The 23,493-nt window shown below is 49.5% G+C and overlaps 2 protein-coding genes and 1 pseudogene across 5 annotated transcripts; 2 read left to right on the top strand and 1 right to left on the bottom strand.

The window, feature by feature from the left end:
- The first annotated feature begins 5,867 nt into the window (after window positions 1–5,867).
- On the top strand, window positions 5,868–11,695 carry LOC135270978 (vitelline membrane outer layer protein 1 homolog). 3 transcript variants are annotated; one of them, XM_064367623.1, is made up of 4 exons: window positions 5,868–6,693; window positions 10,577–10,837; window positions 10,943–11,055; window positions 11,325–11,695. In XM_064367623.1, the coding sequence occupies exons 2-4, from the start codon at window positions 10,637–10,639 to the stop codon at window positions 11,620–11,622; spliced, it is 612 nt and encodes a 203-aa protein (XP_064223693.1). In that variant the 5' UTR covers window positions 5,868–6,693; window positions 10,577–10,636; the 3' UTR covers window positions 11,623–11,695. The 3 variants fall into 3 exon arrangements, with proteins under 3 accessions (XP_064223693.1, XP_064223694.1, XP_064223691.1); XM_064367624.1 differs by having other exon boundaries at window positions 10,586–10,837; XM_064367621.1 differs by having other exon boundaries at window positions 5,880–6,693; window positions 10,613–10,837.
- Window positions 11,696–13,800: 2,105 nt separating this feature from the next.
- Window positions 13,801–20,332, bottom strand: TM4SF5 (transmembrane 4 L six family member 5). 2 transcript variants are annotated; one of them, XM_012449422.3, is made up of 5 exons: window positions 20,026–20,332; window positions 15,854–15,934; window positions 14,397–14,533; window positions 13,988–14,171; window positions 13,801–13,911 (listed from the first exon to the last, which is right to left on the bottom strand). In XM_012449422.3, the coding sequence occupies exons 1-5, from the start codon at window positions 20,200–20,202 to the stop codon at window positions 13,897–13,899; spliced, it is 594 nt and encodes a 197-aa protein (XP_012304845.1). In that variant the 5' UTR covers window positions 20,203–20,332; the 3' UTR covers window positions 13,801–13,896. The 2 variants fall into 2 exon arrangements, with proteins under 2 accessions (XP_012304845.1, XP_064223695.1); XM_064367625.1 differs by lacking the exon at window positions 15,854–15,934.
- A 1,659-nt stretch (window positions 20,333–21,991) lies between these two features.
- Window positions 21,992–22,865, top strand: LOC105715173 (nucleoside diphosphate kinase B-like; annotated as a pseudogene).
- Window positions 22,866–23,493: the final 628 nt, after the last annotated feature.

Genomic DNA, 23,493 nt, shown 5'->3' on the forward strand with positions numbered 1-23,493 from the left:
CTTTGGTCTCATCTGTTTTAGGGATGGGGAACTGCGTCTTCTTTCCCCCTCCTAACCTAGCATTGGGCGAGGCATACATTTGGGTTTGGTCTCAGGGGTCCACGGTAGACTGCTGAAAGTTAAGGACTGGTAGTCCAGAAAAACGCACTTAAACACATAATTATCACATAAGTGATGGAAGTCTGGCTTTTTCTCTTTTCTTCTTTTCTTTTTTTTAGAGGAGTTTTGCTCTGTCGCTCAGGCTGGAGTGCAGTGGCATGATCTTGGCTCACTGCAACCTCCCCCTCCTGGGTTCAAGTGATTCTCCTGCTTCAGCCTCCTGAGTAGCTGGGACTATAGGTGCCCACCACTATGCCCGGTTAATTTTTGTATTTTTAGTAGAGATGAGGTTTCCCCATGTTGGCCAGTCTGGTCTCAAACTCCTGACCTGAGGTGTTCTGCCCTCCTCAGCCTCCCAAAGAGCTGGGATTACAGATGTGAGCCACCACATCTGGCCACCTAAAAATCTTACTAAGTTCAAGCTCTGGGTGCCTCTGGGATTCAGGGAGGACCCACCTGCTTCTAAATTCTCTATCTTATCCCAGGGAACTTTGTCTTGATCTGGATACATGACCTCTCTCGATCATATGTGTTTGTCAGGTTTATCCTTTCACATTTTCTTTTCCTTTTTCTTCTTTTTTTTTTTGAGACAAAGTTTGGCTCTTGTTTCCCCTGCTGGAGTGCAATGGCATGATCTGGGGCTCATCGCAACCTCTGTCTCCCAGGTTCAAGCAATTCTCCTGCCTCAGCCTCTGGAGTAGCTGGGATTACAGGCATGGGTTACCATGCCCAGATAATTTTGTATTTTTAGTAGAGGTTTCTCCATGTTGGTCAGGCTGCTCGCCAACTCTCGACCTCAGGTGATCTGCCCGCTTCAGCCTCCCAAAGTGCTGGGATGACAGGTGTGAGCCACTGCACCTGGCCACCTATAAATCTTATTAAGTTTAAGCACCAGGTGCCTCTGGGATCCAGGGGGCACCCGCTTCTAAATTCTCTATCTCATCCGCAGGGAACTTTGTCTTGATCTGGATACATGACCTCTCTCAATCATATACGTTCCTCAGGATTTATCCTTTCCCATTATTTTCTTTTCTTATCTTTCTTTCTTTTTTTAAATTGAGACCGAGTTTCACTTTTGTTGCCCAGGCTGGACTGCAACGGCATGATTTCGGGTCATGGCAACCTCCGCCTCCGAAGTTCAAGCAATTCTCCTGCCTCAGCCTCCTGAGTAGCTGGGATTACAGGCATGCGCCACCACACCCAGATAATTTTGTATTTTTAGTAGAGACAGGGTTTCTCTATGTTGGTCAGGCTACTCGCGTACTCTCAACCTCAGATGATCCACCCGCCTTGGCCTCCCAAAATGTTAGGATTACAGGTGTGAGTCACTGCACCTGGCTGTGGTTTAATTTTCAGAACTCCAGACTGGCTCTTCAATCCTTCAATCATTCATTGCGCCAACCTTTATTAAGTACTTCTGAATGCACTAGGCTTGGAGACTACAACGGTGTCTTCACAGAACTCAGGGTCCACTGGGGGAGAATTTATCCTCTGTCTCCCCACTGGAATTGTGAGCTCTGATGACAGGGGTCTTGTTTTCCTTGGTTGCCTACAGCACTTGGAATATTGCTTCAGCCAAAACACATTATTGCTAAATAAATGGGTATTGAATAAACAAAGGAGTGTATATGAGGGGCAGGTAAATCAGGGGTTGTGGCCCCCTAACACATTTAGCTAGGCTTTTTTAGGCCAGGCACGGTGGCTCATGACTGTAATCCCAGCATTTTGGGAGGCAGAGGTTGGCAGATGACCTGAGGTCAGGAGCTCCAGAGCAGCCAGGCCAGCATGGCGAAACTCCGTCCATACTAAAAACATACAAATTAGCCGGGTGTGGTGGCACACGTCTGTAATCCCAGCTACTCAGGAGTCAGGAAAATTGCTTGAACCTGGGAATCAGAGGTTGCAGTGAGCCCAGATGGTGCCACTGCACTCCAGCCTGGGCAACAGACTGAGACTTCTTCTCAACACAAGCAAACAAACCAAAAAGACACTTAGCCAGCTTTTTTTGCTTTTTGTTTTGCAAATTAGGAGTCCATCTGGTGGTCACAGGGGGAAAGGCATTCTGGGAAAGGATACCAGGATACAGAAAGCAATGGAAGAAACAGCATGATCTCTTCTTAGAGGTTCTTAGTTTCCTGTCCCCAAACTTCTTAGAATTATTCCTGTTGGGTCGGGTGTGGTGGCTCACGCCTGTAATCCCAGTGCTTTGGGAGTCCGTGGTGGGCAGATCACTAGGTCAAGAGATTGAGACCAGCCTGGCCAGCATGGTGAAACCCTGTCTCTACTAAAAATACAAAAAATTAGCTGGGTGTGGTGGCAGGGCACCTGTAATCTCAGCTACCGGGGAGTCTGAGGCAGGAGAATCATTTGAACCTGGGAGGCAGAGGTTGCAGTGCGCCGAGATTGAAACACTGCACTCCAGCCTGGGCGACAGAGCAAGACTCCATCTCAAAAAAAAAACTAATTAGCTGGGCATGGTGGCACTCAACTGTACTCCCAGCTACTTGGGAGGCTGAGGCAGGAGAATCGCTTGAACCCAGGAGGTGGAGGTTGCAGTGAGCTGAGATAGCGCCACTGTACTCCAGCCTGGCAACAGAGCAAGACTCTGTCTCAAAAAAAAAAAAAAAAAAAAAAAAAATTCCTGTTTGTGTATATCTTCTTCTAAGGTGGGGAGGGGTGTCCTGGATTCTTAAGGTGTTAGGTAGGGCCCTGATCTCTAAGAAAACCTCTCAGAGGAGGAGACTTCTGAGCTGACAGGAGATTTCTCAGCTTCTCTAGTTGGTGGATTCTTGCCTTGTTCTCACTCTGATATCCCCTCACATCCTGGAGGAGTCTGGGTTGCTCTTGACCCATCCTGCCCCTGGTGGGACTCCCGTGACATCACTTCCATCCCTAGCCCTGGTCTCTGCTCCCACTGCTGGAATGTTTCCCAGCTTCCTTGGCTGTAAACCGAAGGCAAGTTGCCATTTTTGAGCCAGTTCTCTCATCTACAAAATAGGAAGGGTAATTCTCACCTCCTAAAAATTGTTGTGAGTGTTAAATTAAATACGTCTGCAAAGCATTAAGCATAATTCGTAGCCTATAGTAAATATTCAGTAGGTGATGGTTATTTCAATTCACCCTCTCTCACTGCCCCTCCGTAGAAAGTAGAAAAAGTTCCTCTTCAAAGCTTTCTACTCTGTTTTTTGATTTCTTTTTTTTTTTGAGATGGAGTCTCACTCTGTCTCCCAGGCTGGAATGCAGGGGAGAGATCTTGGCTCACTTGCAACCTCTGCCTCCTGGGTTCAAGCGATTCTCCTGCCTCAGCCTCCTGAGTAGCTGGGATTATAGGTGTGTGCCACCATGCCCGGCTGATTTTTGTAATTTTAGTAGAGATGGGGTTTCACCCTGTTGGTCAGGCTGGTCTTGAACTCCTGAACTCATGATTGTCCTGCCTTGGCCTCCCAAAGTGCCGGGCTTACAGTCATGAGCCACTGTGCCCTGTTTTTTTTTTTTTTTTTTGATGGAGTTTCGCCCTTGTTGCCCAGCCTGGAGTACAGTGGCACAATCTCAGCTCTTTGTAACCTCCATTTCCCAGGTTCAAGTGATTCTCCTGTCTCAGCCTATTGAGTAGCTGGGATTACATCCAGGCCTGGCTCAGTTTTTTGTATTTTTAGTAGAGACAGGGTTTCACCATGTTGGTCAGGCTGTTCTCAAACTCCTGACTTCAGGTGATCCACCTGCCTTGGCCTCCCAAACTGCTGGGATTACAGGTGTGAGTCACTGTGCCTGGACTTCCTCTTAGTTTAAGAATAAATAATAAGTATTGGGAATAATAGCTTCTTTAAAGATTAATTTACTCTGAAGCCTCCTTACCTTTTTGATAATAATTCTATTGTTAAGTCTGAAATATCTATCACCTGTCATAAAAGGATAGATACATTCTGTATTCATAGCTCTTACACTTTGGCCCAGTTATGTGCTCTGGATTCCTCAGGCATGTCTGGACAAGACCAGGCAGGTCTCAGTTCATAGCTCATGTCCCTTCCTTGTTCGGAAATGTTATCGTTTCTTTAAGTCTTTCTCAGGTAGCTTCCTCTTTTCCTTTGTTCTCCACTGCCTACTTAGGAAAGTTTTAAATTGTTATCTAGTTGGGTTTTAGCTTAAATTGTGAGTTTCAGCTCCAGCCAATGGATGTGGGACACAGCAGTAAGGACCCAATGAGAAAGGGATAAATATCGCTGTCTTTCCTTTGTTCTTTGCACTCTTGTGGCAAGACTGCTGGTGAATAGTGCCCTTTCTGCAGAAAGTAAAGTTGCCTTGCTGAGAAAACTCTTTGAATGCTAGTTCTTCCTTGTGACACCAGAGAATAAGCACTTACTTCTAACAATTTTTGGTGGCCCATATGGGGCACCATTCCACTCCAGGGAGGTCTATGATCTGCTCTCACGAGGATGCATGCCCTGCTTCCTTGTTGTGGCAGCCTCAGAGGTCGAAAGCTGGGACCCACCTGGTGTGAGGAATAAAGCCAGACTCTCAGCAACGTGGCGGAAAAAGGCTTGCAACACCGGGCAACCAGGCAACTCTGTGCACAGACCAAGGTAGGAAATGTTACAAGGGAGTGACAAAATATTTCCTTGGTGTTCAGGATTCTGGAGGTTGAATGTGTGTGTAAATGATCAGAGGCACTACTGCTTGTGGTGCTTCCTGTGTGATTGGTGATAAGCCCTACTGCTGGGTGGAGTGAGTAGGTGCTCTCTGTGGTTCCATGGTTACCTCATACGGCTAATGGTGACCTTCTTGTAGGGATTCTGACGTTGGGGGTTTATACAGTTCCGCCAATGCTAAAAGAACCTAATTTCCCTCAAGAGAAGGGGCCAGAGAGGATAAAGTGAAAGGAATAGAGTGGAAGAGACCTTGCGGGGACAGGGGTGGGGAAGTGCTTAGGAAACCCTTCCGGGGCAGAGAAAGGCAGGAAACACCTCAAGCGTGCAAAGCTAAGCCTTGAGCAAGCCAGAAAAGGGTTAGGCAAGAACTCTCTAGGTCAACAGGTTGAGCCTAACTGGTACTCAGTATGGGGAATGTTCCTAGTAAAACAGGGACCGGAAGTAAAATGGAGACAAGGAAAGATGAGGGTGATCAAATCCCCTCTGACTGTCCTTTAGGGCATATGTTAAAGCATTGGAGGGACAATGAAAGGACTAAACATAAGAAAAAGCGATACATGATAAAGTATTGCTGTTTTATTTGGACCAAGTGAGGGAATAAAAGCTTTTGGGTCAAGGGGGAACTTTCTGGAAATGCTAGCATAGGAAAAGGTCAACACGGGTACTTCAACTGTAGTATTGGGATGCGAGATTAAAATAATTCACCAAGACAAAAGTATGCCAAATTGCAGGGTCTTTATTGCCGGCGACCACGGAGGACTCACGTCTCTCAAACCTGTGGCCCCGAGGGGAGAGTGTCAAGGCTTTTTATACCCGAAAGACCACCTTGGGAGTGGGGCTGAGGAGCGGGGAGGGGGATCAACGGGCTTCAGACATTCCGAGGGCTGGTGGATTCTGTAAATCACCTCCTGGGCAGGGACAGGGGTGGGGGCCTCCGGACATTCCGAGGGCTGGGGGCTTATTGTCACTTTAATTGCTACATAAATGATTCACAAAAGTCAAGACAAATGTTAGTTTACACATGGTTTGGGTACCGGTGGAAATTACAGATCTTAGTTCACAGGGGCCAAGATGAGATTAGCTTGGGCTGTGCATTCTGATAAGCAAAGGCCAGCAATTCTGTCAGTTACTGATGAGAAAGGTAAACAACTTCACCTGGTGGACATTATCCAGAGCAGACTAGCAGTCTTATTTACAGAAACCAAGTCAGCAGTTATTGCAAAGAGAATGGGGCAGTTATTACAACTCATTTTGGAGACACAGCTTTGTCTTATAAAATGGCATTGCTCAGGTTCTGGCTCCAGGCCAGCTATAGCACACAACCATTTCGGGTAGCTGTGTTCAGAGTTTCGGTAAGCAACTGAAAATTACTGTTTAACTACATCCTGATACTGCCTGCCAGTTCAATAGAAGATGAGGAAACCACCACCAGAAAGGAGAAACGAGGTGACTCAAGGTCACAAGCCTTTTGGCCACTGAGGACTAGGTGGCAAACACCTGGCAACTCAAGAGTCTTGAGCTGCCAAGCCAATCAGGTAAAAAGGATCAAAAAACCCACCATTTGGAAGGAGGATTGAAAATATACACCTTCCATTGGACAAAAAATCTGGCAAAAGAGGAAATTACTTGGGGATATAAGCCCAGGCAGCCCTGACCGACAACGGCAGGTCCCCTTCCGTGCTGTGGAAGCTTTATCTTTGCTTGCTCAGTCAACTGCATTGCTGCTCACTCTCTTGGTTTGCAAACACTTGTTTGGAGCTGTAACAGTCACCGTGGGGTTAAGGCTCTCTGCGCGATTCCTCAAGCAAGGGAAGCCTAGAAGCTGAGCCCCAAGCCCAAGCTGGGCAGGAAAAAAGGCCCTTCTCAGGGCCATCCTTGGACCCAGCAACTGTATTGTTGGCAACAGACTTGGTGAGCCAGCAAGGAGCACCATTCGATCTCCTGCACGGTGAGTAACTTCGGACCTCTTTCGCTTGCCATTCTTTTTGTATTCTATAGAACATCCTGGAGGTAAAATACCAGACACCTGTTGGCCAGTTAAAAGCAATTAGTGTGGCTGCCACACTAAAGACATGGGTGTGAGGCTCTCTGGGAAGGCGTCTCTAACAAGCCCCAGCCTTTTGAGGTTGGGAGCGTTGGTTTGCCTGGAAGCAGTTCCTGCTCTTATCTCCTTCTGGGTATTGAAGCCAAGGGTAGGCTGGGGACAACAAGCAGCAGTTCTGGACTCCTGGTCTAATCCAGTTGAGACCAAGGCCCTGTTTGAAATCCCCAAAGCAAAGCTACCCATGCGAAGCCACCCTAACCTCCTGGGTCCCTCTATCTTCTTAGAAGCCTTCTTCTCCATTCTCTCTCACAAGGTTCTTCCTACATACCAAGCCAGAGTCCTCCTCTATAGGTCCCTAAGATTTTTGAGGTGGCAACCTCAGATCCCCTGTTCTTGGTGTCCTCCAGCCTTTAAGAAAAGAAATACTGGCCGGGCGCGGTGGCTCAAGCCTGTGATCCCAGCACTTTGGGAGGCCAAGGAGGGTGGATCACGAGGTCGAGAGATCGAGACCATCCTTGTCAACAAGGTGAAACCCCGTCTCTACTAAATACAAAAAAAATTAGCTGGGCACGGTGGCGCGTGCCTGTAATCCCAGCTACTCAGGAGGCTGAGGCAGGAGAATTGCCTGAACCCAGGAGGCGGAGGTTGCGGTGAGCCGAGATCGCGCCATTGCACTCCAGTCTGGGTAACGAGAGCGAAACTCCGTCTCAAAAATAAAAAGAAATACTGAGCTGGGCACAGTGGCTCACACACATTGGGAGGCTGGGGGAGGTGGATCTGAAGGTCAGGGGTTCGAGACCATCCTGGCAAACATGGCGAAACCCCATCTCTACTTAAAAATACAAAAATCAGCTGGGCATGGTGGCGCATGCCTGTAATCTCAGCTACTTTGGAGGCTGAGGCAGGAGAATCACTTCAACCCAGGAGGTGGAGGTTGCGGTGAGCTGAGGGTACACCATTGCACTCCAGCTCCAGCGTGAGTGACAGAGCGAGACGCCGTCTGAAAAAAAAAAAGGAAAGAAATACTGACCAGGGGTATTTTACGGGACCTGTCTCTCACCTTGGCCCTTGGTCTTCAAACCAGAATGTGTTTCCTAGGAAGACAGAGGGAGTGATGTGGGTCCCAGAGGCAGTGGGCCATTTTGCCTTCTCCTCCCCAGAAAGCCCAAGCTGGGCATGGAGAAAGGCCTTCTCAGGGTCATCCTTGGACCCCGCAACCCTATTTCCGGCAACACAAGGAACTGATCCTCAAGCCTGCTGTTGTCTGGCCAAACTTTGGGTTGGATGAGGAGTGGGTCTGTTAGCTTCTAATAATGTATGTTAACAGCAAAAGCCCTGTCTCACAAGAAGAAATAGTCTATGCTCTATGCTGGAGATGAGGGCCTGTTCTTTACCCTTTAAAGGATGTCGGAAAAGAAGCAGAGAAAGGCAAAAAGTCAGAGGTTAACTCATTTGAAAAGGGTGAGGTTTTTACTCATGAGCAACCTGCAAGTAAATGGGACCCCCTAGACCATCTTCCCTGATTTCTTAATCCTAACCCACCTACTCCTCCCCAGGTGGCCACTGTTGTCCCAGATCCAGAACCAGAACTCCCTACCCCTGTCATTCCTCCCCCGTATAACCCGGACTCTTGGGAACTGTCACCTCAGGAGCCTGATCATTGCGGGCCTGAGTGTCCTTCTTTGAAGAAGGGACTCCTGCAGGAAATAGAACAATGTAAAAGAGATATTCAAAGTCTCTTACCTCTAGGGAATCAGCTTAAAGCTTTTTCCATAAAGAAGGTGCCTCAGGGAAGAGGTGCAGTTGGCTTTGTGAATGCTCCCTTAACTGCTTCCGAGGTCCGAGGTCTAAAGAAAGAACTTAAGCTGCTATTAGATGATCCTGATGGAGTGATAGAACAAATTGACCAATGTTTAGGCCCCAGTTATATACTTGGACAGAATTAATGTCCATCGTAGGTATTCTCTGTTCAAAGGAAGAGCGGAATATGACCCACAGAGCTGCTATGGCAGCCTGAGAGCATGAACACTCTTTCAGCCAAAATGGCCCGGCAGTGGACTCTAAATGTCCAGCTCAGGACCTGCAGCGGGATAATAATATTGCAGCCCACTGGGACAACATGAAAGATTTAAGAGAAATGATAATTAAAGGAATTGAGGAGTCAGTGCCCTGACCTCAAAATCTTTCTAAAGCTTTTGATATACAACAAGAAAAAGATGAAGGATCTATGAAATTTTTAGACAGAGTGAGAGAACAAATGAGAAAATACACTGATGAGGCCCAGAATGCCCCCCTGGACAAGGAATGTTAAAATTGCGTTTTGTCACTAATAGTTGGCCAGATATTGCAAGGAAATTGCAAAAGCTAGAGAACTGGAAAAATTGGCCCATAGAAGAACTCTTAGGAGAAGCCCAGAAAGTCTATGTCGGAAGAGATGAAGAAAGGCAAAAGCTGAAGGCAAAAATCTTTGGTCGAAGTGGACAAATGATACTAGGGGCTACATTTAGACCCATGCCTGCAAAGTTTTCTAAAGGTGGCGAAAGAGGAAGGTCCTGGAATTGAGGAATGCAAAAGGAGGGAGGGCAAAGCCAGTATTTTAGAGGAGAAAGTCAAAGTAAGTGCTGCAAAGGCTGTGGCTGTGAAAGAAGGGAAGAAAGACAGACAGAGAGGCTCTGTGCTTGGGAGTGAAGGAGGACAGGACAGATGTTACAGATGTGAAAAGCCAGGCCATTTCAAGAGGGAATGTCCTGACTTAGAGAATGAGAGGAAGCTCTTCCACTCATGCCTACTTGTGAGGAAGAAGAGTAGGGGGGTTGGGACTCTATCTTTTCTAATTTGAGTCCCACCAGCAGCCAGTGATAAATTGAGAGGTGGGACCCAAACGTGAATTAGTCACCTTTTTCATTGACACAGGAGCGGCTCACTCTTCTGTTTGTTTCCCCCCAGCTGATTTAACTAGTTCTCCAGCGCAATTGCTAGTCTCTGGGGTAAAAGGGAAAGCATTTAAAGGAAATGTTTTAGAAAACACAGAGATGAAATACAAAGACCAGTCAACTTGCATTCAACTTTTATTTAATTCCTGAAGCAGGAACTAATCTGTTCGGAAGAGATTTAATGTCAAAGCTTGGCACAAAAGGTTTGCTCCCTCCCTCCCTCCCTCCCTCCTTCCCTCTTTCCCTCCTTCCCTCCCTCACTCCCTCCCTTCTTCCTTCCTTCCTTCTTTCTTTCTTGACAGAGTTGCACCCTGGTTGCCCAGACTGGAGTGCAGTGGCCTGCTCTCGGCTCACGTCAACCTCTGCCTCCCAGGTTCAAACGATTCTCCTGCCTTAGCTTTCTGAGTAGCCTGGACTATAGGCATGGGCCACCAAGCCTGGCTACTTTTGATTTTTTTAGTAGAGACAGGGTATCTCCATGTTAGTCAGGCTGGTCTCGAACTCCCGACCTCCAGTGATCCACCTGCCTTTGCCTCCCAAAGTGCTGGGATTACAGGCGTGAGCCACTGTACCTGGCCATGGTTTTCTAACCTCTCTAAATTTACTGACTGCAGTAGATGAAAGTTCATTCATCCTGATGTCTAGTCAAAAGACGGAAATTGGAACCATAATTCATAGCCTATAGTAAACTTTCAGTAGTTGATGGTTATTTCAGTTCGTGCCATCTGTCACTGCCCTTCTCCCGTAGCTCTGCGAGCCTCTGCCTCTGGGAGCAAGAAATCAAGTCTGCTGGGTTCCAAGAGTGGGTTAGTTTTGGGTTTCACTTAATCTGAGAGGCCGTTCTGCAATTGGAGTACTTGCAGGGGCCAAACTGATATAAATCTGCTTAGGAGGCCGGATTCAGAGGCTGCAGGATGGAGCTGGGCGCCAGAGGAAAGCTGCTGCCATCGCTACTGCTGCTGCTGCTGCGGTCGACGTGTTGCACCTGTGCAGAGACAGATGGCCGGAACAGCTACAGGCCGGTCATCCAAGTGACCAACGGGGGTCCCTGGGGCGACTGGGCCTGGCCTGAGATGTGTCCTGACGGATTCCTCGCCCGCGGGTTCTCGCTCAAGGTTGGGGCTCAGGCCTAGGTCCTGGAGAGGGCGGAGATGCTTGGGACCACAGAGTCAAGGATGGCAATTCCATGACTCGTCCTTGCTCCTCTTCTCGATACTCAGGTGGAGCCTTTCCAAGGTCGTGGCGACGACACTGCACTGAATGGGATCAGGCTGCACTGCGCACTCAGGAACGCCCTAGGAAATGCGCACGCGATAGAGTCCAAGTCTGGAAGGTGGGGCACAGGGGCCACGGATCCCCCGGGGTGATGGTATGTCCCTTACCTTCTATGACATACTCCATCACGACAGGCAGGCTGGCTCCTCCAGAGCTACGGGGCAGTATAGGCCAGTATAGACCGGGGCTGGGGGTGGAGGTCAGGGAGCTAGACCCAGCTTACCAGGGCGTGTAGACAGCACTTGGCTTGGAAAGTCCCAAGAGGTGATCGGCCTGTTGGTGAACGGGGGAGCACGCAGAGCCAGCGCATCTCCGTTTCCCTTGTAGGTGGGGCGAGTGGAGTAAGCCATTGTGGTGTCCTGGCAGCGGCTTCCTGGTGGCTTTCTCGCTTCGCGTTGAACCACCTATCGGGAGAGGTGATGACACAGCAGCGAACAACGTGCGCTTCCGCTGTTCAGACGGCAAGGAACTGGAGGGGCCTGGGCTGAGCTGGGGAGACTTTGGAGACTGGAGTCCCCCTTGCGCCAAGGGTGTGTGCGGCCTGCAGACCAAGATCGAGGGGGCTTTAGGCTCCGGCGATGACACTGCGCTGAACGATGTGCTCTTTTTCTGCTGCCGCAGTTGAAAGGCGCAGCGCAGCTCTCTTCTGGGCCGGGAGGCTAGTCCCACCTCCTGCTATTAAAGCTTCTCCAAGTTGACTTTGGTCTCATCTGTTTTAGGGATGGGGAACTGTGTCTTCTTTCCCCCTCCTAACCTAGCATTGGGCGAGGCATACATTTGGGTTTGGTCTCAGGGGTCCACGGTAGACTGCTGAAAGTTAAGGACTTGTAGTCCAGAAAAACACACTTAAACACACAACTTTCACACAAGTGATGGACGTCTGGCTTTTTCTTTCTTTCTTTCTTTCTTTAGAGGAGTTTTGCTCTGTCGCTCAGGCTGGAGTGCAGTGTCGTGATCTTGGCTCACTGCAACCTCCCCCTCCTGGGTTCAAGGATTCTCCTGCCTCAGCCTCCCAAGTAGCTGCGACTATAGGTGCCCGCCACCACGCCCAGCTAATTTTTGTATTTTTAGTAGAGATGGGGGTTTCCCCATGTTGACCAGGATGGTCTCAAACTCCTGACCTCAGGTGATCTGCCCACCTCAGCCTACCAAAGTGCTTGGATTACAGGCATGAGCCACTGCACCTGGCCTGAATTTTCTTAATCTTAGGTCACTGGTTCAGTAAGGAGACAACCTAGGCACCAAATGGGGGCAGGGTGTCTGCAGACACCTTCAGAAAGCCAGACTTACTGATCAACATGGAGAAACTACGTCACTACTGAAAAAACAAAATTAGCTGAGCGTGGTGGTGCACACCTGTAATCCCAGCTACTCGGGAAGCTGAGGCAGGAGAATCACTTGAATCCAAGAGGCAGAGGTTGCTGTGAGCTGAGATCGCTCCATTGCACTCCAGCTTTGGCAACTAGAGCAAAACTGTCTCAAAAAAAAAAAAAAAAAAAAAAGGCAAATTATACTAAATTATGGCCAAGCATGGTGGCTCACACCTGTAATCTCAGCACTCTGGGAGGCCAAGGCTAGTGGATTGCTTAAGCTTAGGTGTTGGAGACCAGCCTGGACAACATGGTGAAAACCCCTCTCCACACAGAGTACAAAAATTAGCAGGGCGTGGTGTTGTGTGCCTATAGTCCCAGCTACTCAGGAGGCAGAGGCAGGAGGATCGCTTGCGCCCTGGAGGTTGAGGCTGCAATAGCTGAGATCAGGCCACTGCACTCCAGCCTGAGTGACAGTGACGGCGAAAGCCTGTCTCTACAAAAAATACAAAAAGTTAGCAAGGCATGGTGGCATATGCCTGTGGTCCCAGCTACTTGGGAGGCTGAGATGGGATGATTGCTTGAGCCCAGAAGGTGGAGGATACAGTGAGCCGATATCATGCCACTGCCTTACAGCCTGAGTGACAGAGCGAGACACTGTCTAAAAAAAAAAAAAGTATTTTTTACCTCTTGAAATAATTTTTTGCTTCTTTTAACAATTGCCTATCTTCCACCCTTGGAATGCCAAGTTGAGAGCACAGAACTTGTCCCTCTTGTTTACCATCGTTATTTCCAGCACAACCAAATAGCTCAGTATTTATTTATTTATTTATTTATTTTGAGACGGAGTGTCACTCTGTCGCCCAGGCTGGAGTTCAGTGGCACGATCCCGGCACCCTACAATCTCCGCCTCCCGGGTTCATGCAATTCTCCTGCCTCAGCCTCCCGAGTAGCTGGGACTACAGGTGTGCGCCACCAGGCCCGGCTAATTTTTGTATTTTTAGTGGAGACAGGGTTTCACTATGTTGGTCAGGCTGGTCTCGAACTCCTGACCTTAAGTGATCCACCCACTTCAGCCTCCCAAGTGTTGGGATTACGGGCGTGAGCCACGGCGCCTGACCCAGTATCTATTTGTTAAGAAAGTAAGGCCAGGCGCGGTGGCTCAGGCCTGTAATCCCAGCACTTTGGGAAGCCGAGGCTGGTGGATCACGAGGTCTGAAGTTCGAGACCAGCCTGGCCAATATGGTGAAGCCCTGTCTCTACTAAAGATACAAAAATCAGCCAGGCGTGGTGGCAGGCTGCCTGTAATCCCAGCTACTCGGGAGGCTGAGGCAGAAGAATCGCTTAAATCTGGGAGGCAGAGTTTGCAGTGAGCCGAGATCACGCCACTGAACTCCAGCCTGGGCGACAAAGCAAGACTCCGTCTCAACAACAACAAAAAAAGTAACAAGTGGAGTGCAGGGGCCCCAAAGCCCACAATCTGAGACAGGGAAGAGAGCTCAAAACAGTTTATTCTAGCGAGCCAGGGAGTGAGTGGGCCACGCAGGCATCCAGGAGGGAGCAGGTGTAACCCGGTGGTCAGTGGAGCCTCAGTGAGGGGTGTCCTGCGGAAAAGAGAAGGTGAGAACTCAGCCAGGACCAGGTAGGTTCCCTCTATACCTCCGCCCCACGCCATCCCACCTTTTTTTTCCTGCAATCGCCACAGAAGACACCGATGATCGCGTTCACCAGCTGGATCCCACACAGTACCATCTCCAGACACGAGGCGGCCACCAGCAGCGAGAAGAGCGTCACGTTCCAGGGGACCACGCGAGGGGGCGCCTCGCACCAATCCCATAGAGTGCGGTTGAGCAAGTAGGCTCCCCTGTGGGCGGGCAAGGTCACGTGGGAGAAGGCGGCATGCGCGTGCGCCACTCCCCACCCCTCCCCAGCCCCGGGAACGCGTCCCAGGGGATTTGCAAAGGCCCGGGTAGCCCAAGTGGCGCGGGCGCTCTCGAAGCCAAGTCCCACCCAGATGTCCCAGTCCCCGGGGTAAGGGCTGGAGGGAAGAGGCAGAGAATGGAGGGCACGAATACAGGCTAAGCCTTACGCCGTGTCTTCGAAGTGGTAGCCCCACTGGCCGTTCATTAAGCATCTGGGTCCATTTCGGAGCCCAGCTCCAGACACCGAGAGGCAGTAGATGGCACCAAGCACCCCGAACGCGGAGGAGAAGACAGAGCGCAGCATCTGGATGTGGCGTGGAAGGGGAGGTGAGTAAGGCCCAATGTCCCCACCTGTGGGTGACAGCGTTCAGCACCAGCCCTCACACATCGAGCTCTGCTCCAGTCCGGTGGAAATTTATTTTAATTTTATTTATGCATTTATTTATTTTAGACAGAGTCTTTTCTGTCGCCCAGGCTGGAGTGTAGTGACACGGTCTCGACTCTCACTACAACTTCTGTCTCCCTGGTTCAAGCCATTCTCATTTCTTTTTTTTTTTTCTCTACACAGCCTAACGGAATCAAGCCATTCTCGTTCTTTCAGCCTCCCAGGTAGCTGGGATTACAGGCGCCGGCCACCACGCCTGGCTAATTTTTATATTTTTAGTAGAGATGGGGTTTCACCGTGTTGACCAAGCTGGTCTCGAGCTCCTGGTCTCAGGCGATCTGCCCTCCTTGGCCTCCCAAAGTGCTAGGATTACAGGCGTGAGCCACTGTGCCCAGCCTCGAGTCAGATTTAATTTATTCTTCTTTTTTTTTTTTTTCCTTTTAAAAACAAGAATCAGGTTAAATCAGTGAGTGTATTTTTTTTTTTTTAATTTCTTCTTCTTTTTTTTTTCTTTTAAAAACAGAGTCAGATTTAAAATACATTTCCAGGGCCGGGCACAGTGGCTCACACCTGTATGTATGTATGTGTGTATGTATGTGTGTGTGTGTGTGTGTGTGTGTGTGTGTATATATATATATATATATATACACATTTCTTGTCAAACCCCTGGCTTGGAGTTAGGCTAGCCCCAAGAGCCAGTGGCCGCCAAGGTTCACCAGGACTGTAGTCCCCCCCAACCCCCATGCCCCTCTGGATCATTGAGATTTGAGATCTGCCTGTGCCAGGCAGGGGTGGGGTGGAGCCTGGGACTCACAGACGAGTTTGTGTAGGTAGGAATTCCGTAGAGAGTGCCGTGGCTCTGCGAGAACACGTGTGGAAATTGAGTCTGAATTTGTTTTTTTTTCTTTTCTTTTCTTTTTTTCCCTGTGAGACAGGGTCTCACTCTGTCGCCCAGACTGGAGTGCAGTGGTGTGATCACTATTTACTGCAGCCTCGACCTCCTGGGCTCAAGCAGTCCTCCCGCCTCAGCCTCTCAAGTAGCTGGGATTGTAGGTGTGTGCCTCCACACCCGGCTAATTTTTGTATTTTTAGTAGAGACAGGGGTCTCGCCATGTTGCCAAGGCTGGTCTAGAACTCCTGGGCTCAAGCCATCTTCCCACCTCAGCCTCCTAAAGTGTTGGGATTACAGGCATGAGCCACCACACCCAGCCCGGAATTCCTTCTTGATTTGGATCTTACCCTGCAGCGATTTCCACAGCACCCAGCACCACAGCAGCCCTTGCCTCCTGCACGCACGGCTGCAATTCCCGGACACAGTATCTGTGGGACAAGAGTCATTGTTATAGCATGTCCAGGCCTTACTTGCATCAGTGCTTATGTCCTTCGGGAAGCTGCCTGTGATCCCTTAGCCCTTTGGACTGTAGAAGACCTTATCTCTGCTTCTCCTGGAGCTCTGCTGGGCTTCACTTTGCTTTATCCTTATTTATGTGCCTACCTTATCTCTGTCCAGATTGTGGCCTCTAGAGGGTATCGCCCAATATCATTATTTTCCCCAATCTTGGCACATAGTAGTTACCCTGTTGAATGGATGTCAGGGGGACTACTTCACATACTATGAATTGATTCCTCTCTCAGGATCTCAGTTTTGTCCTGTGTAAAATGGGTCTGGAAGATCTACCTCACAGGTCTGTTCTCAGGATTTCATGAGAGAACAAGCTGACATGGTGTCAAGACTGGCTCAGAGGCAGGGGGCGGTGGCTCATGCCTATAATCTCACCGCTTTGGGAGGTGGAGGTGGGCAGATCACCTGAGGTCGGGAGTTTGAGACCAGTCTGACCAACATGGAGAAAGCTCATCTCTACTAAAAATACAAAACTAGCCGGGCATGATGGCAGGTGCCTGTAATCCCAGCTACTCAGGAGACTGAGGCAGGAGAATGGCTTGAACCCTGGAGGTAGAGATTGCACTTCAACCTGGGCAACAAGCGGAAAACTCTGTCTGAAAAAAAAAAAAAAGAAGAAGAAGGGCCGGGCGCGGTGGCTCAAGCCTGTAATCCCAGCACTTTGGGAGGCCAAGGCGGGTGGATCATGAGGTCAAGAGATCGAGACCATCCTGGTCAACATGGTGAAACCCTGTCTCTACCAAAAATACAAAAAATTAGCTGGGCATGGTGGCGCATGCCTGTAATCCCTGCTGCTCAGGAGGCTGAGGCAGGAGAATTGCCTGAACCCAGGAGACGGAGGTTGCGGTGAGCCGAGATCGCGCCATTGCACTCCAGCCTGGGTAACAAGAGTGAAACTCCGTCTCAAAAAAAATAAATAAATAAAATAAAATAAAAAATAAAGAAGCCAGACACAAAGGAACATATACTCTATGATTCCATTTGTGTAAAGTGCGAAATAGGCCAAACTAGTCTATGGGGTTAGAAGACAGAATAGTCGGGCGCGGTGGCTCACGCCTGTAATCTCAGCACTTTGGGAGGCCAAGGTGGGCGGATCACAAGGCCAGGAGTTCGAGACCAGCCTGGCCAACATGGTGAAACCCTGTCTTTACTAAAACTACAAAAATTAGCCGGGCATAGTGGTGCATGCCTGTAGTACCAGCTACTTGGGAGGCTGAGGCAGGAGAGCTGCTTGAACCCGGGAGGCGGATATTGCAATGAGCCAAGATCATGCCATTGCACTCCAGCCTGGGTAACAAGAGCAAAACTCTGTCTCAAAAAAAAAAAAAAAGAAGACAGAATAGTTGTTACCCTTGTTGGTGAGGTGATTCTGGGTTTTGTGTGTGGCGAGAGGCATGTCTGGGCTTCTGGTAATGATCTGGTTTTGACCTGGGCTCAGATATGCTCACTTTTAAAAAATTTGTTGAGCTGTGTACTACGGATCTGGGTACTTGTCTGTATGACTTCAATAAAAAGTTTTAAAACATCAAAAAAAAAAAAAAGTGTAAAAAGTCCTTCAATAGTTTTCTGTTGTACTTATAATAAAAATTCAAATGACTCCACTGTGGTTTTCAGGGGTGTTCCAGGCCTAGCCTCTGCCCTCCTCAGACCTCATTTCATTGCACCTCACCTATGCCGGCCACCCGTCTGATCCTTAGAAGTGTGGAGCCTATTCCCATCTTAGGCTTTTGACTTGCCAGTTTCCTGCCTGCAATACTCGCACCTTCTTCTTGTCATTTGGGGCTCAGTTCAGACATCACTGCATAGAGCCCTTCCAGGAAAATCCTGTAAAAAGTGGCATCCACTTTGCCTAGGAGCTCTTCATGCCAGCACTGTTTTGTTTTATTTTATTTTATTTGAGACGGAGTTTCAATCTTGTTGCCCAGCCTGGAGTGCAATGGTGCAATCTTGGTTCACTGCAACTTCCATCTCCTGGGTTCAAGTGATTCTCCTGCCTCAGCCTCCCGAGTAGCTGGGATTACAGGCACCCATCACCAACCCCAGCTAATTTTTGTATTTTTAGTAGAGACAGGGTTTCACCATGTTGGCCAGGCTGGTCTCGAACTCCTGACCTCGGGTGATTCACCGACCTCGGGTGATTCACCGACCTCAGGTGATTCACCGGCCTCAGGCTCCCAAAGTGCTGGGATTACAGGCATGAGCCACTGTGCCGATGCTTCCTAAGAGTGATCATGGCACAGAGTGGGGAGGAAGGCAGCTGTGAATGAGTATGTGGGGAGGGCAGCCTCGGGATCTCCACTGAAGCAAGCTGGTTAGAGGGGGCAGAGGAGTGTGAGGAGACAGGGATGGTTGAGGTTGGAGAGGAAGCACCCCGTGACACTGGCTAAGTGTGTAAGCCTGAGAGGAATGTGACTCTCAGAGAAGGCTGAGTTTAGAGTGATGGAGTAGAGTCCAGCAGCCAAGAATCCACGCAGGAGGGAGTGCAAGAAAAGACGCCAGAGAATAAGAGGGGATTGTTGGTTAAAGGAGAGGTATCCTCTTTTAGCAAATAGAGATGTGACCAGCAAAAGGGACCAAGGTGAGCTCTCCCCTGGAGAATGTCATTGGCCAACCGTCCTAAGAAGTGGGGAACTGTGCTGGGTAGATCTTTTGTCTTTATCACATGAAGATATTAAACCAGTTTGACCATCCCAAAGTTTCCCTAGATGGGTAGAAACTTGGAAGATGGGGGTTAGTAAGTTGGGGAAATCTGTATCTCCTTTTCCCCCACTTCTGACAGATCTTAGTCTTGGCCAGGCATGGTGGCTCACACCTATAATTCTAGCACTTTGGGAGGCTGAAGCAGGAGGATCACTTGAAGCCAGGAGTTTGAGACCAGCCTGGGTAGCATAGGGATACTCCGTCTCTACAAAAAATTTAAGTTAGCTGGGTGTGGTGATGCCCACCTCTGGTTCCAGCTACTCGGGAGGCTGAGGTAGGAGGACTGCTTGGGCCCAGGAGGTTGAGGCTGCAGTGAGCCATGTTTGCACCACCACACTTCAGCCTGGGCAACAGAAAGAGACCCTGTCTCAAACAAACAAACAAACAAAAAAACCCAACACCCCTGCCCCCTCGAAAAAAAAAGTTTCTCATCTCCCAGAAGATGACTTGGGGGCATCCTCTCTGCCATTCTGACCTCAGTTCTGAGTTTATCCTTAGCACTCGGCACAGGTTGGGCCTCCAGAAATATGGGGTGAGAGTGAATGGACGTGGAGGCAGGGGAGGATGACTGATCTGTGATGTCAGTCCCTGGCTCTGGGTAATTTCTTTTTTTTTTTTTTTTCCCCAAGACAGAGTCTTGCTCTGTTGCCCAGGCTGGAGTGTAGTGGCACAATCTTGGCTCACTGCAACCCCTGCCTCCTGAGTTGAAGCAATTCTCCCTCCTCAGCCTCCTGTGTAGTTGGGATTACAGGCAACCACCACCAGGCCCGGCTAATTTTTGTATTTTAAGGAGAGACGGGGTTTCACCATATTGGCCAGGCTGGTCTTGAACTCCTGACATCGTGATCCGCCTGCTTTGGTCTCCCAAAGTGCTGGGATTCTAGGCGTGAGCCACCGTGCCTGGCCAGCTCTGCGTAATTTTGCTGCACCCCACCCTCATGTCTGTTATTATCCTGTCTGATGATGTCTCTGACAACCAGCTGCTCCTTCTGCCTCCACCCTTGTAGTGAGGTGTTCTCAGCATCTGCTCAACAGTGGAAACAGGAAGGACAGGCAGGACATGCTCCCTACGAGGTGGGGGAGCTCTTTACAGCAGTGAGGCTCACGTCCTTTCTGTTCCCTTCAGACTTTCAGCTTGGGACCCTGGGGCTCTTCCAGGACTGACTCCAGAGGGCTCTTAGTACCCACCAAGCCATTGCCATCCTCTCCCAAGGAACCATCCTTACTCCTCTCTCCCTGTCCCTCCTGTTCAGAACCCCTTAGGTGGCACCCAGCCACCTGGCCCAGGCTTCCCTGCCAACCTTCTCACCATTAGGCCCCCGCCGATGAAGCCACCCATGAGCCAGACTTGCAAGCTGAGATGGTTGGTGTTGGTCCAGGAGGTCTCCCCATTAGGCACCAGCAGGAGGGCATTGGCCACGATGCAGACCAGGGAGAGGGTGATGAGGGAGAGCCCCACGCAGCGGGCACACTTTCCCGTGCACATGGCGAGATGTTAGGAAGGGCAGGCGGTGAGTGAAAGTAAGCAGGACGTTCCCAGGTCCAGAGGAAAACAACCCTGGAGCAAGGAGCAAAGGTCGGAAAGAGGTGTGGCAGAAACTGGCAGAATCAGAATGATAAGGAGAGAGGCGCAGGTTGCGGGCATGGAGGAGGCAGAGGCGGAGGGCTGCAGCCCTGAGATAAAGGGAGGATGTGGTGGTGGATGAGGTGGGGGCCGTGGACACACTACCCTGGATTCATGCCTTCCCGTTTTTCTGCATGCTCCTCCACAGCCCCTCTGCTGATTCCATACCTGCTTTGCAACTTAGCCAAGCCCCTTAATATGTCTCAGTTACCTCATCTGTATAAAGTGATGCCACTTGCGGCCGGGTGCGCTGGCTCGTGCCTGTAATCCCAGTACTTTGGGAGGCCGAGGTGGGTGGATCACCTGAGGTCAGGAGTTCGAGATTAGCCTGGACAACATGGAGAAACCCCGTCTCTACTAAAAATACAAAAATTAGCTGGGCGAGGTGGTGAGCACCTGTAATCACAGCTACTTGGGAGGCTAAGGCAGGAGAATCACTTGAACCTGGGAGGTGGAGGTTGCAGTGAGCCGAGATTGTGCCACTGCATTCCAGCCTGGGTGACGAGCGAAACTGTCTCAAAAAAATAAAAAATAGGCCTGGTGCAGTGGCTCACACCTGTAATTCAAGCACTTTGGGAGGCCGTGGCAGGTGGAATACAAGGTCAGGAATTCAAGACCAGCATGATGAAACCGTGTCTCTACTAACAATACAGAAATTAGCTGGGCGCGATGGTGAGCACCTGTAATCCCAGCTACCCGGAGGCTGAGGCAGGAGAATGGCTTGAACCTGGGAGGCAGAGGTTGCAGTGAGCCAAGATAGTGAAATTGCACTCCAGCCTGGGCGACAGAGTGAGACTCCATCTCAAAAATAAAATATAAAAAAATAAAGAATAAAGTAATGCCACTTGCCTTGTGGACTACTTGTGAGAATTAAGTGGGACCACCCGAGAACTATTTTGTCAACTAGGAAGCACAGAACGTGTGGTGGCCTCTTCATTTCTGCTAGTCCCACAGGGAGCGTTCCTCCTAGGGAGAAATTAAAGAGGTGATTGTGGACTCTCATAATCCTACCATTTCGCCTTCTCAGTATTTGATTATTGATGTCTCCTCCTCTTGAGGCCACTACCTGTCTCTCTCAGGGTGGGCTTGGGACTTAGGCCTGATTGATGAGAACGTTCTATCCCGCTAGCCTTGGTGTTTGATTTAGCAACAGCCATGTGATCTGAGCCAGCTCTGTGAGAATCAGCTTCTGCCTTTTTTCGTCTTGCTTTGTTGCTGCCGGAGTCTTGCTTTGTTGCCCAGGCTGGTGTGTAGTGGATCATGGCTCCCTGCAGCCTTGACCACCTGGGCTCAATTGATCCTCCCACCTCAGCCTCCTGAGTAGCTAGGACTACAGGTGTGTGTTACCATGCCTGGCTAATTGTTTTATTTTTAGTAGAGACAAGGTCTCACTGTTACCCAGTGCTCCTGAGCTCAAGCGATCCTCCCACCTCAGCCTCCCAAAGTGCTGGGATTACAGGTGTGAGCCACTATGCCCAGCCCCTGATGACTTCACAACCAGCTGTTGTGATGAGAGAGGGCCTGCCTGTTACAGGGAGAAGTCAATCCAGAAGAAAGAACAATTGAGAGATGGAGATAGTAGGTCTTGATGTCATTTGAACCTGCAGATCTACCTATGCCTGAAGACTGATCATTCCTTAGAAAGTTTTAATATGTGGTTCCCACACCGCAGTGCCGCCACCTGGCCCTGCCAACTTCCCAAACCGTGGCCAACCTCAAGTGCACCTTCATCGCCATCAAGCTCGACGGCGTGCAGCTTGGCCTAGTGGGCGAGATCATCGAGCTCTTCAAGCAGAAGGGGTCCCGACTGGTGGCCATGAAGTTCCTCTGGGCCTCCGAGGAACACCTGAAGCAGTATTACATTGACCTGAAAGACCGCCCATTCTTCCCTGGGCTGGTGAAGTACATGAACTCAGGGCTGGTCGTGGCCATGGTCAGGGAGGGGCTGAATGTGGTGAAGACAGGCTGAGTGATGCTTGAGGAGACCAATCCAGCAGATTCTAAGCGAGGCACCATTCATGGGGACTTCTGCATTCAGGTTGGCAGGAACAGCATTCATGGCAGTGACTCAGTAAAAAGTGCTGAAAAAGAAATCAGCCTATGGTTTAAGCCTGAAGAACTGGTTGACTACAAGTCTTGTGCTCATGACTGGGTTTATGAATAAGAGGGGACACAGCAGCAGTCTCCTTCAGCATGGCTTGGTGTGTCCCTGGACACAGCTCTTCATTCCACTGACTTAGAAGCAACAGGATTGATCATTCTTTTGTAGAGCATATTTGCCAGTAAAGCCTTTGGAAGCTGGAAAAAAAAAAAGTTTTGATATGTGAATTGGTTGGAATTGTGTCAACTGCAATGTAGAGTCTTTGTTGATTTGGAAATTTAATTCATTAAGCCCTTGCTAGGGACAGAGCCTTGTGCGGAAGGCTACAGGGATTTCTAGTTGTATGAGAACCACATCCAGCTATGCCTGAAGCCTGATTATTCCTTAGAAAGTTTTGATATGTAAGCCGGGCGCAGTGGCTCATGCCTGTAATCCCAGCACTTTGGGAGGCTGAGGCAGGCGGATCACTTGGAGTCGGGAGTTCGAGATCAGCCTGGCCAACATGGTGAAATCCCATCTCTACTAAAAATAGAAAAATTAGGTGGGTCTGGTGGCGCACACCTGTAGTCCCAGCTACTCAGGAGGCTGAGGTGGGAGAATTGCTTGAGGTTGCAGTGAGCTGAGATCGCGCTACTGCACTCCAGCCTGGACAACAGAGTAAGACTCTGTCTCAAAATAAAAAAAAGAAAGTTTTGATATGTGAATTGGTTTGAATTGTGTCAATTGCAGTGTAGAGTCTTTGTTGATCTGGAAATTAATTCATTAAGCCCTTGCTAGGGACAGGGCCTTGTGCTGGAGACTATAACGATTTCCAGTTGTATGAATGAGAACCAGATTTGGGTCTCACAAGCAAACAGGAGAGTGAAGGCCCTCACAGAATTAACCTTAGTTCAAGTAGGATGTGGGAGTGCCATGAAGAGATGAGGGTAGCAGGAAGTGCCACAGGGCTTCAGAGGGCACGCAATGAGGCTGTCACCTGGAAAGTAGTATCCAGCCAGTGGCCCCCTGATGCAGCTTCTCCCAGCAGCCCATTCAGACCACTACAGAGAGGT

This window comes from Aotus nancymaae, unplaced genomic scaffold (genome assembly GCF_030222135.1).
Source record: "Aotus nancymaae isolate 86718 unplaced genomic scaffold, 86718_ANA_hifiasm-v0.15.2.pri h1tg000072l, whole genome shotgun sequence".
NCBI classification, from domain to species: Eukaryota; Metazoa; Chordata; class Mammalia; order Primates; family Aotidae; genus Aotus; species Aotus nancymaae.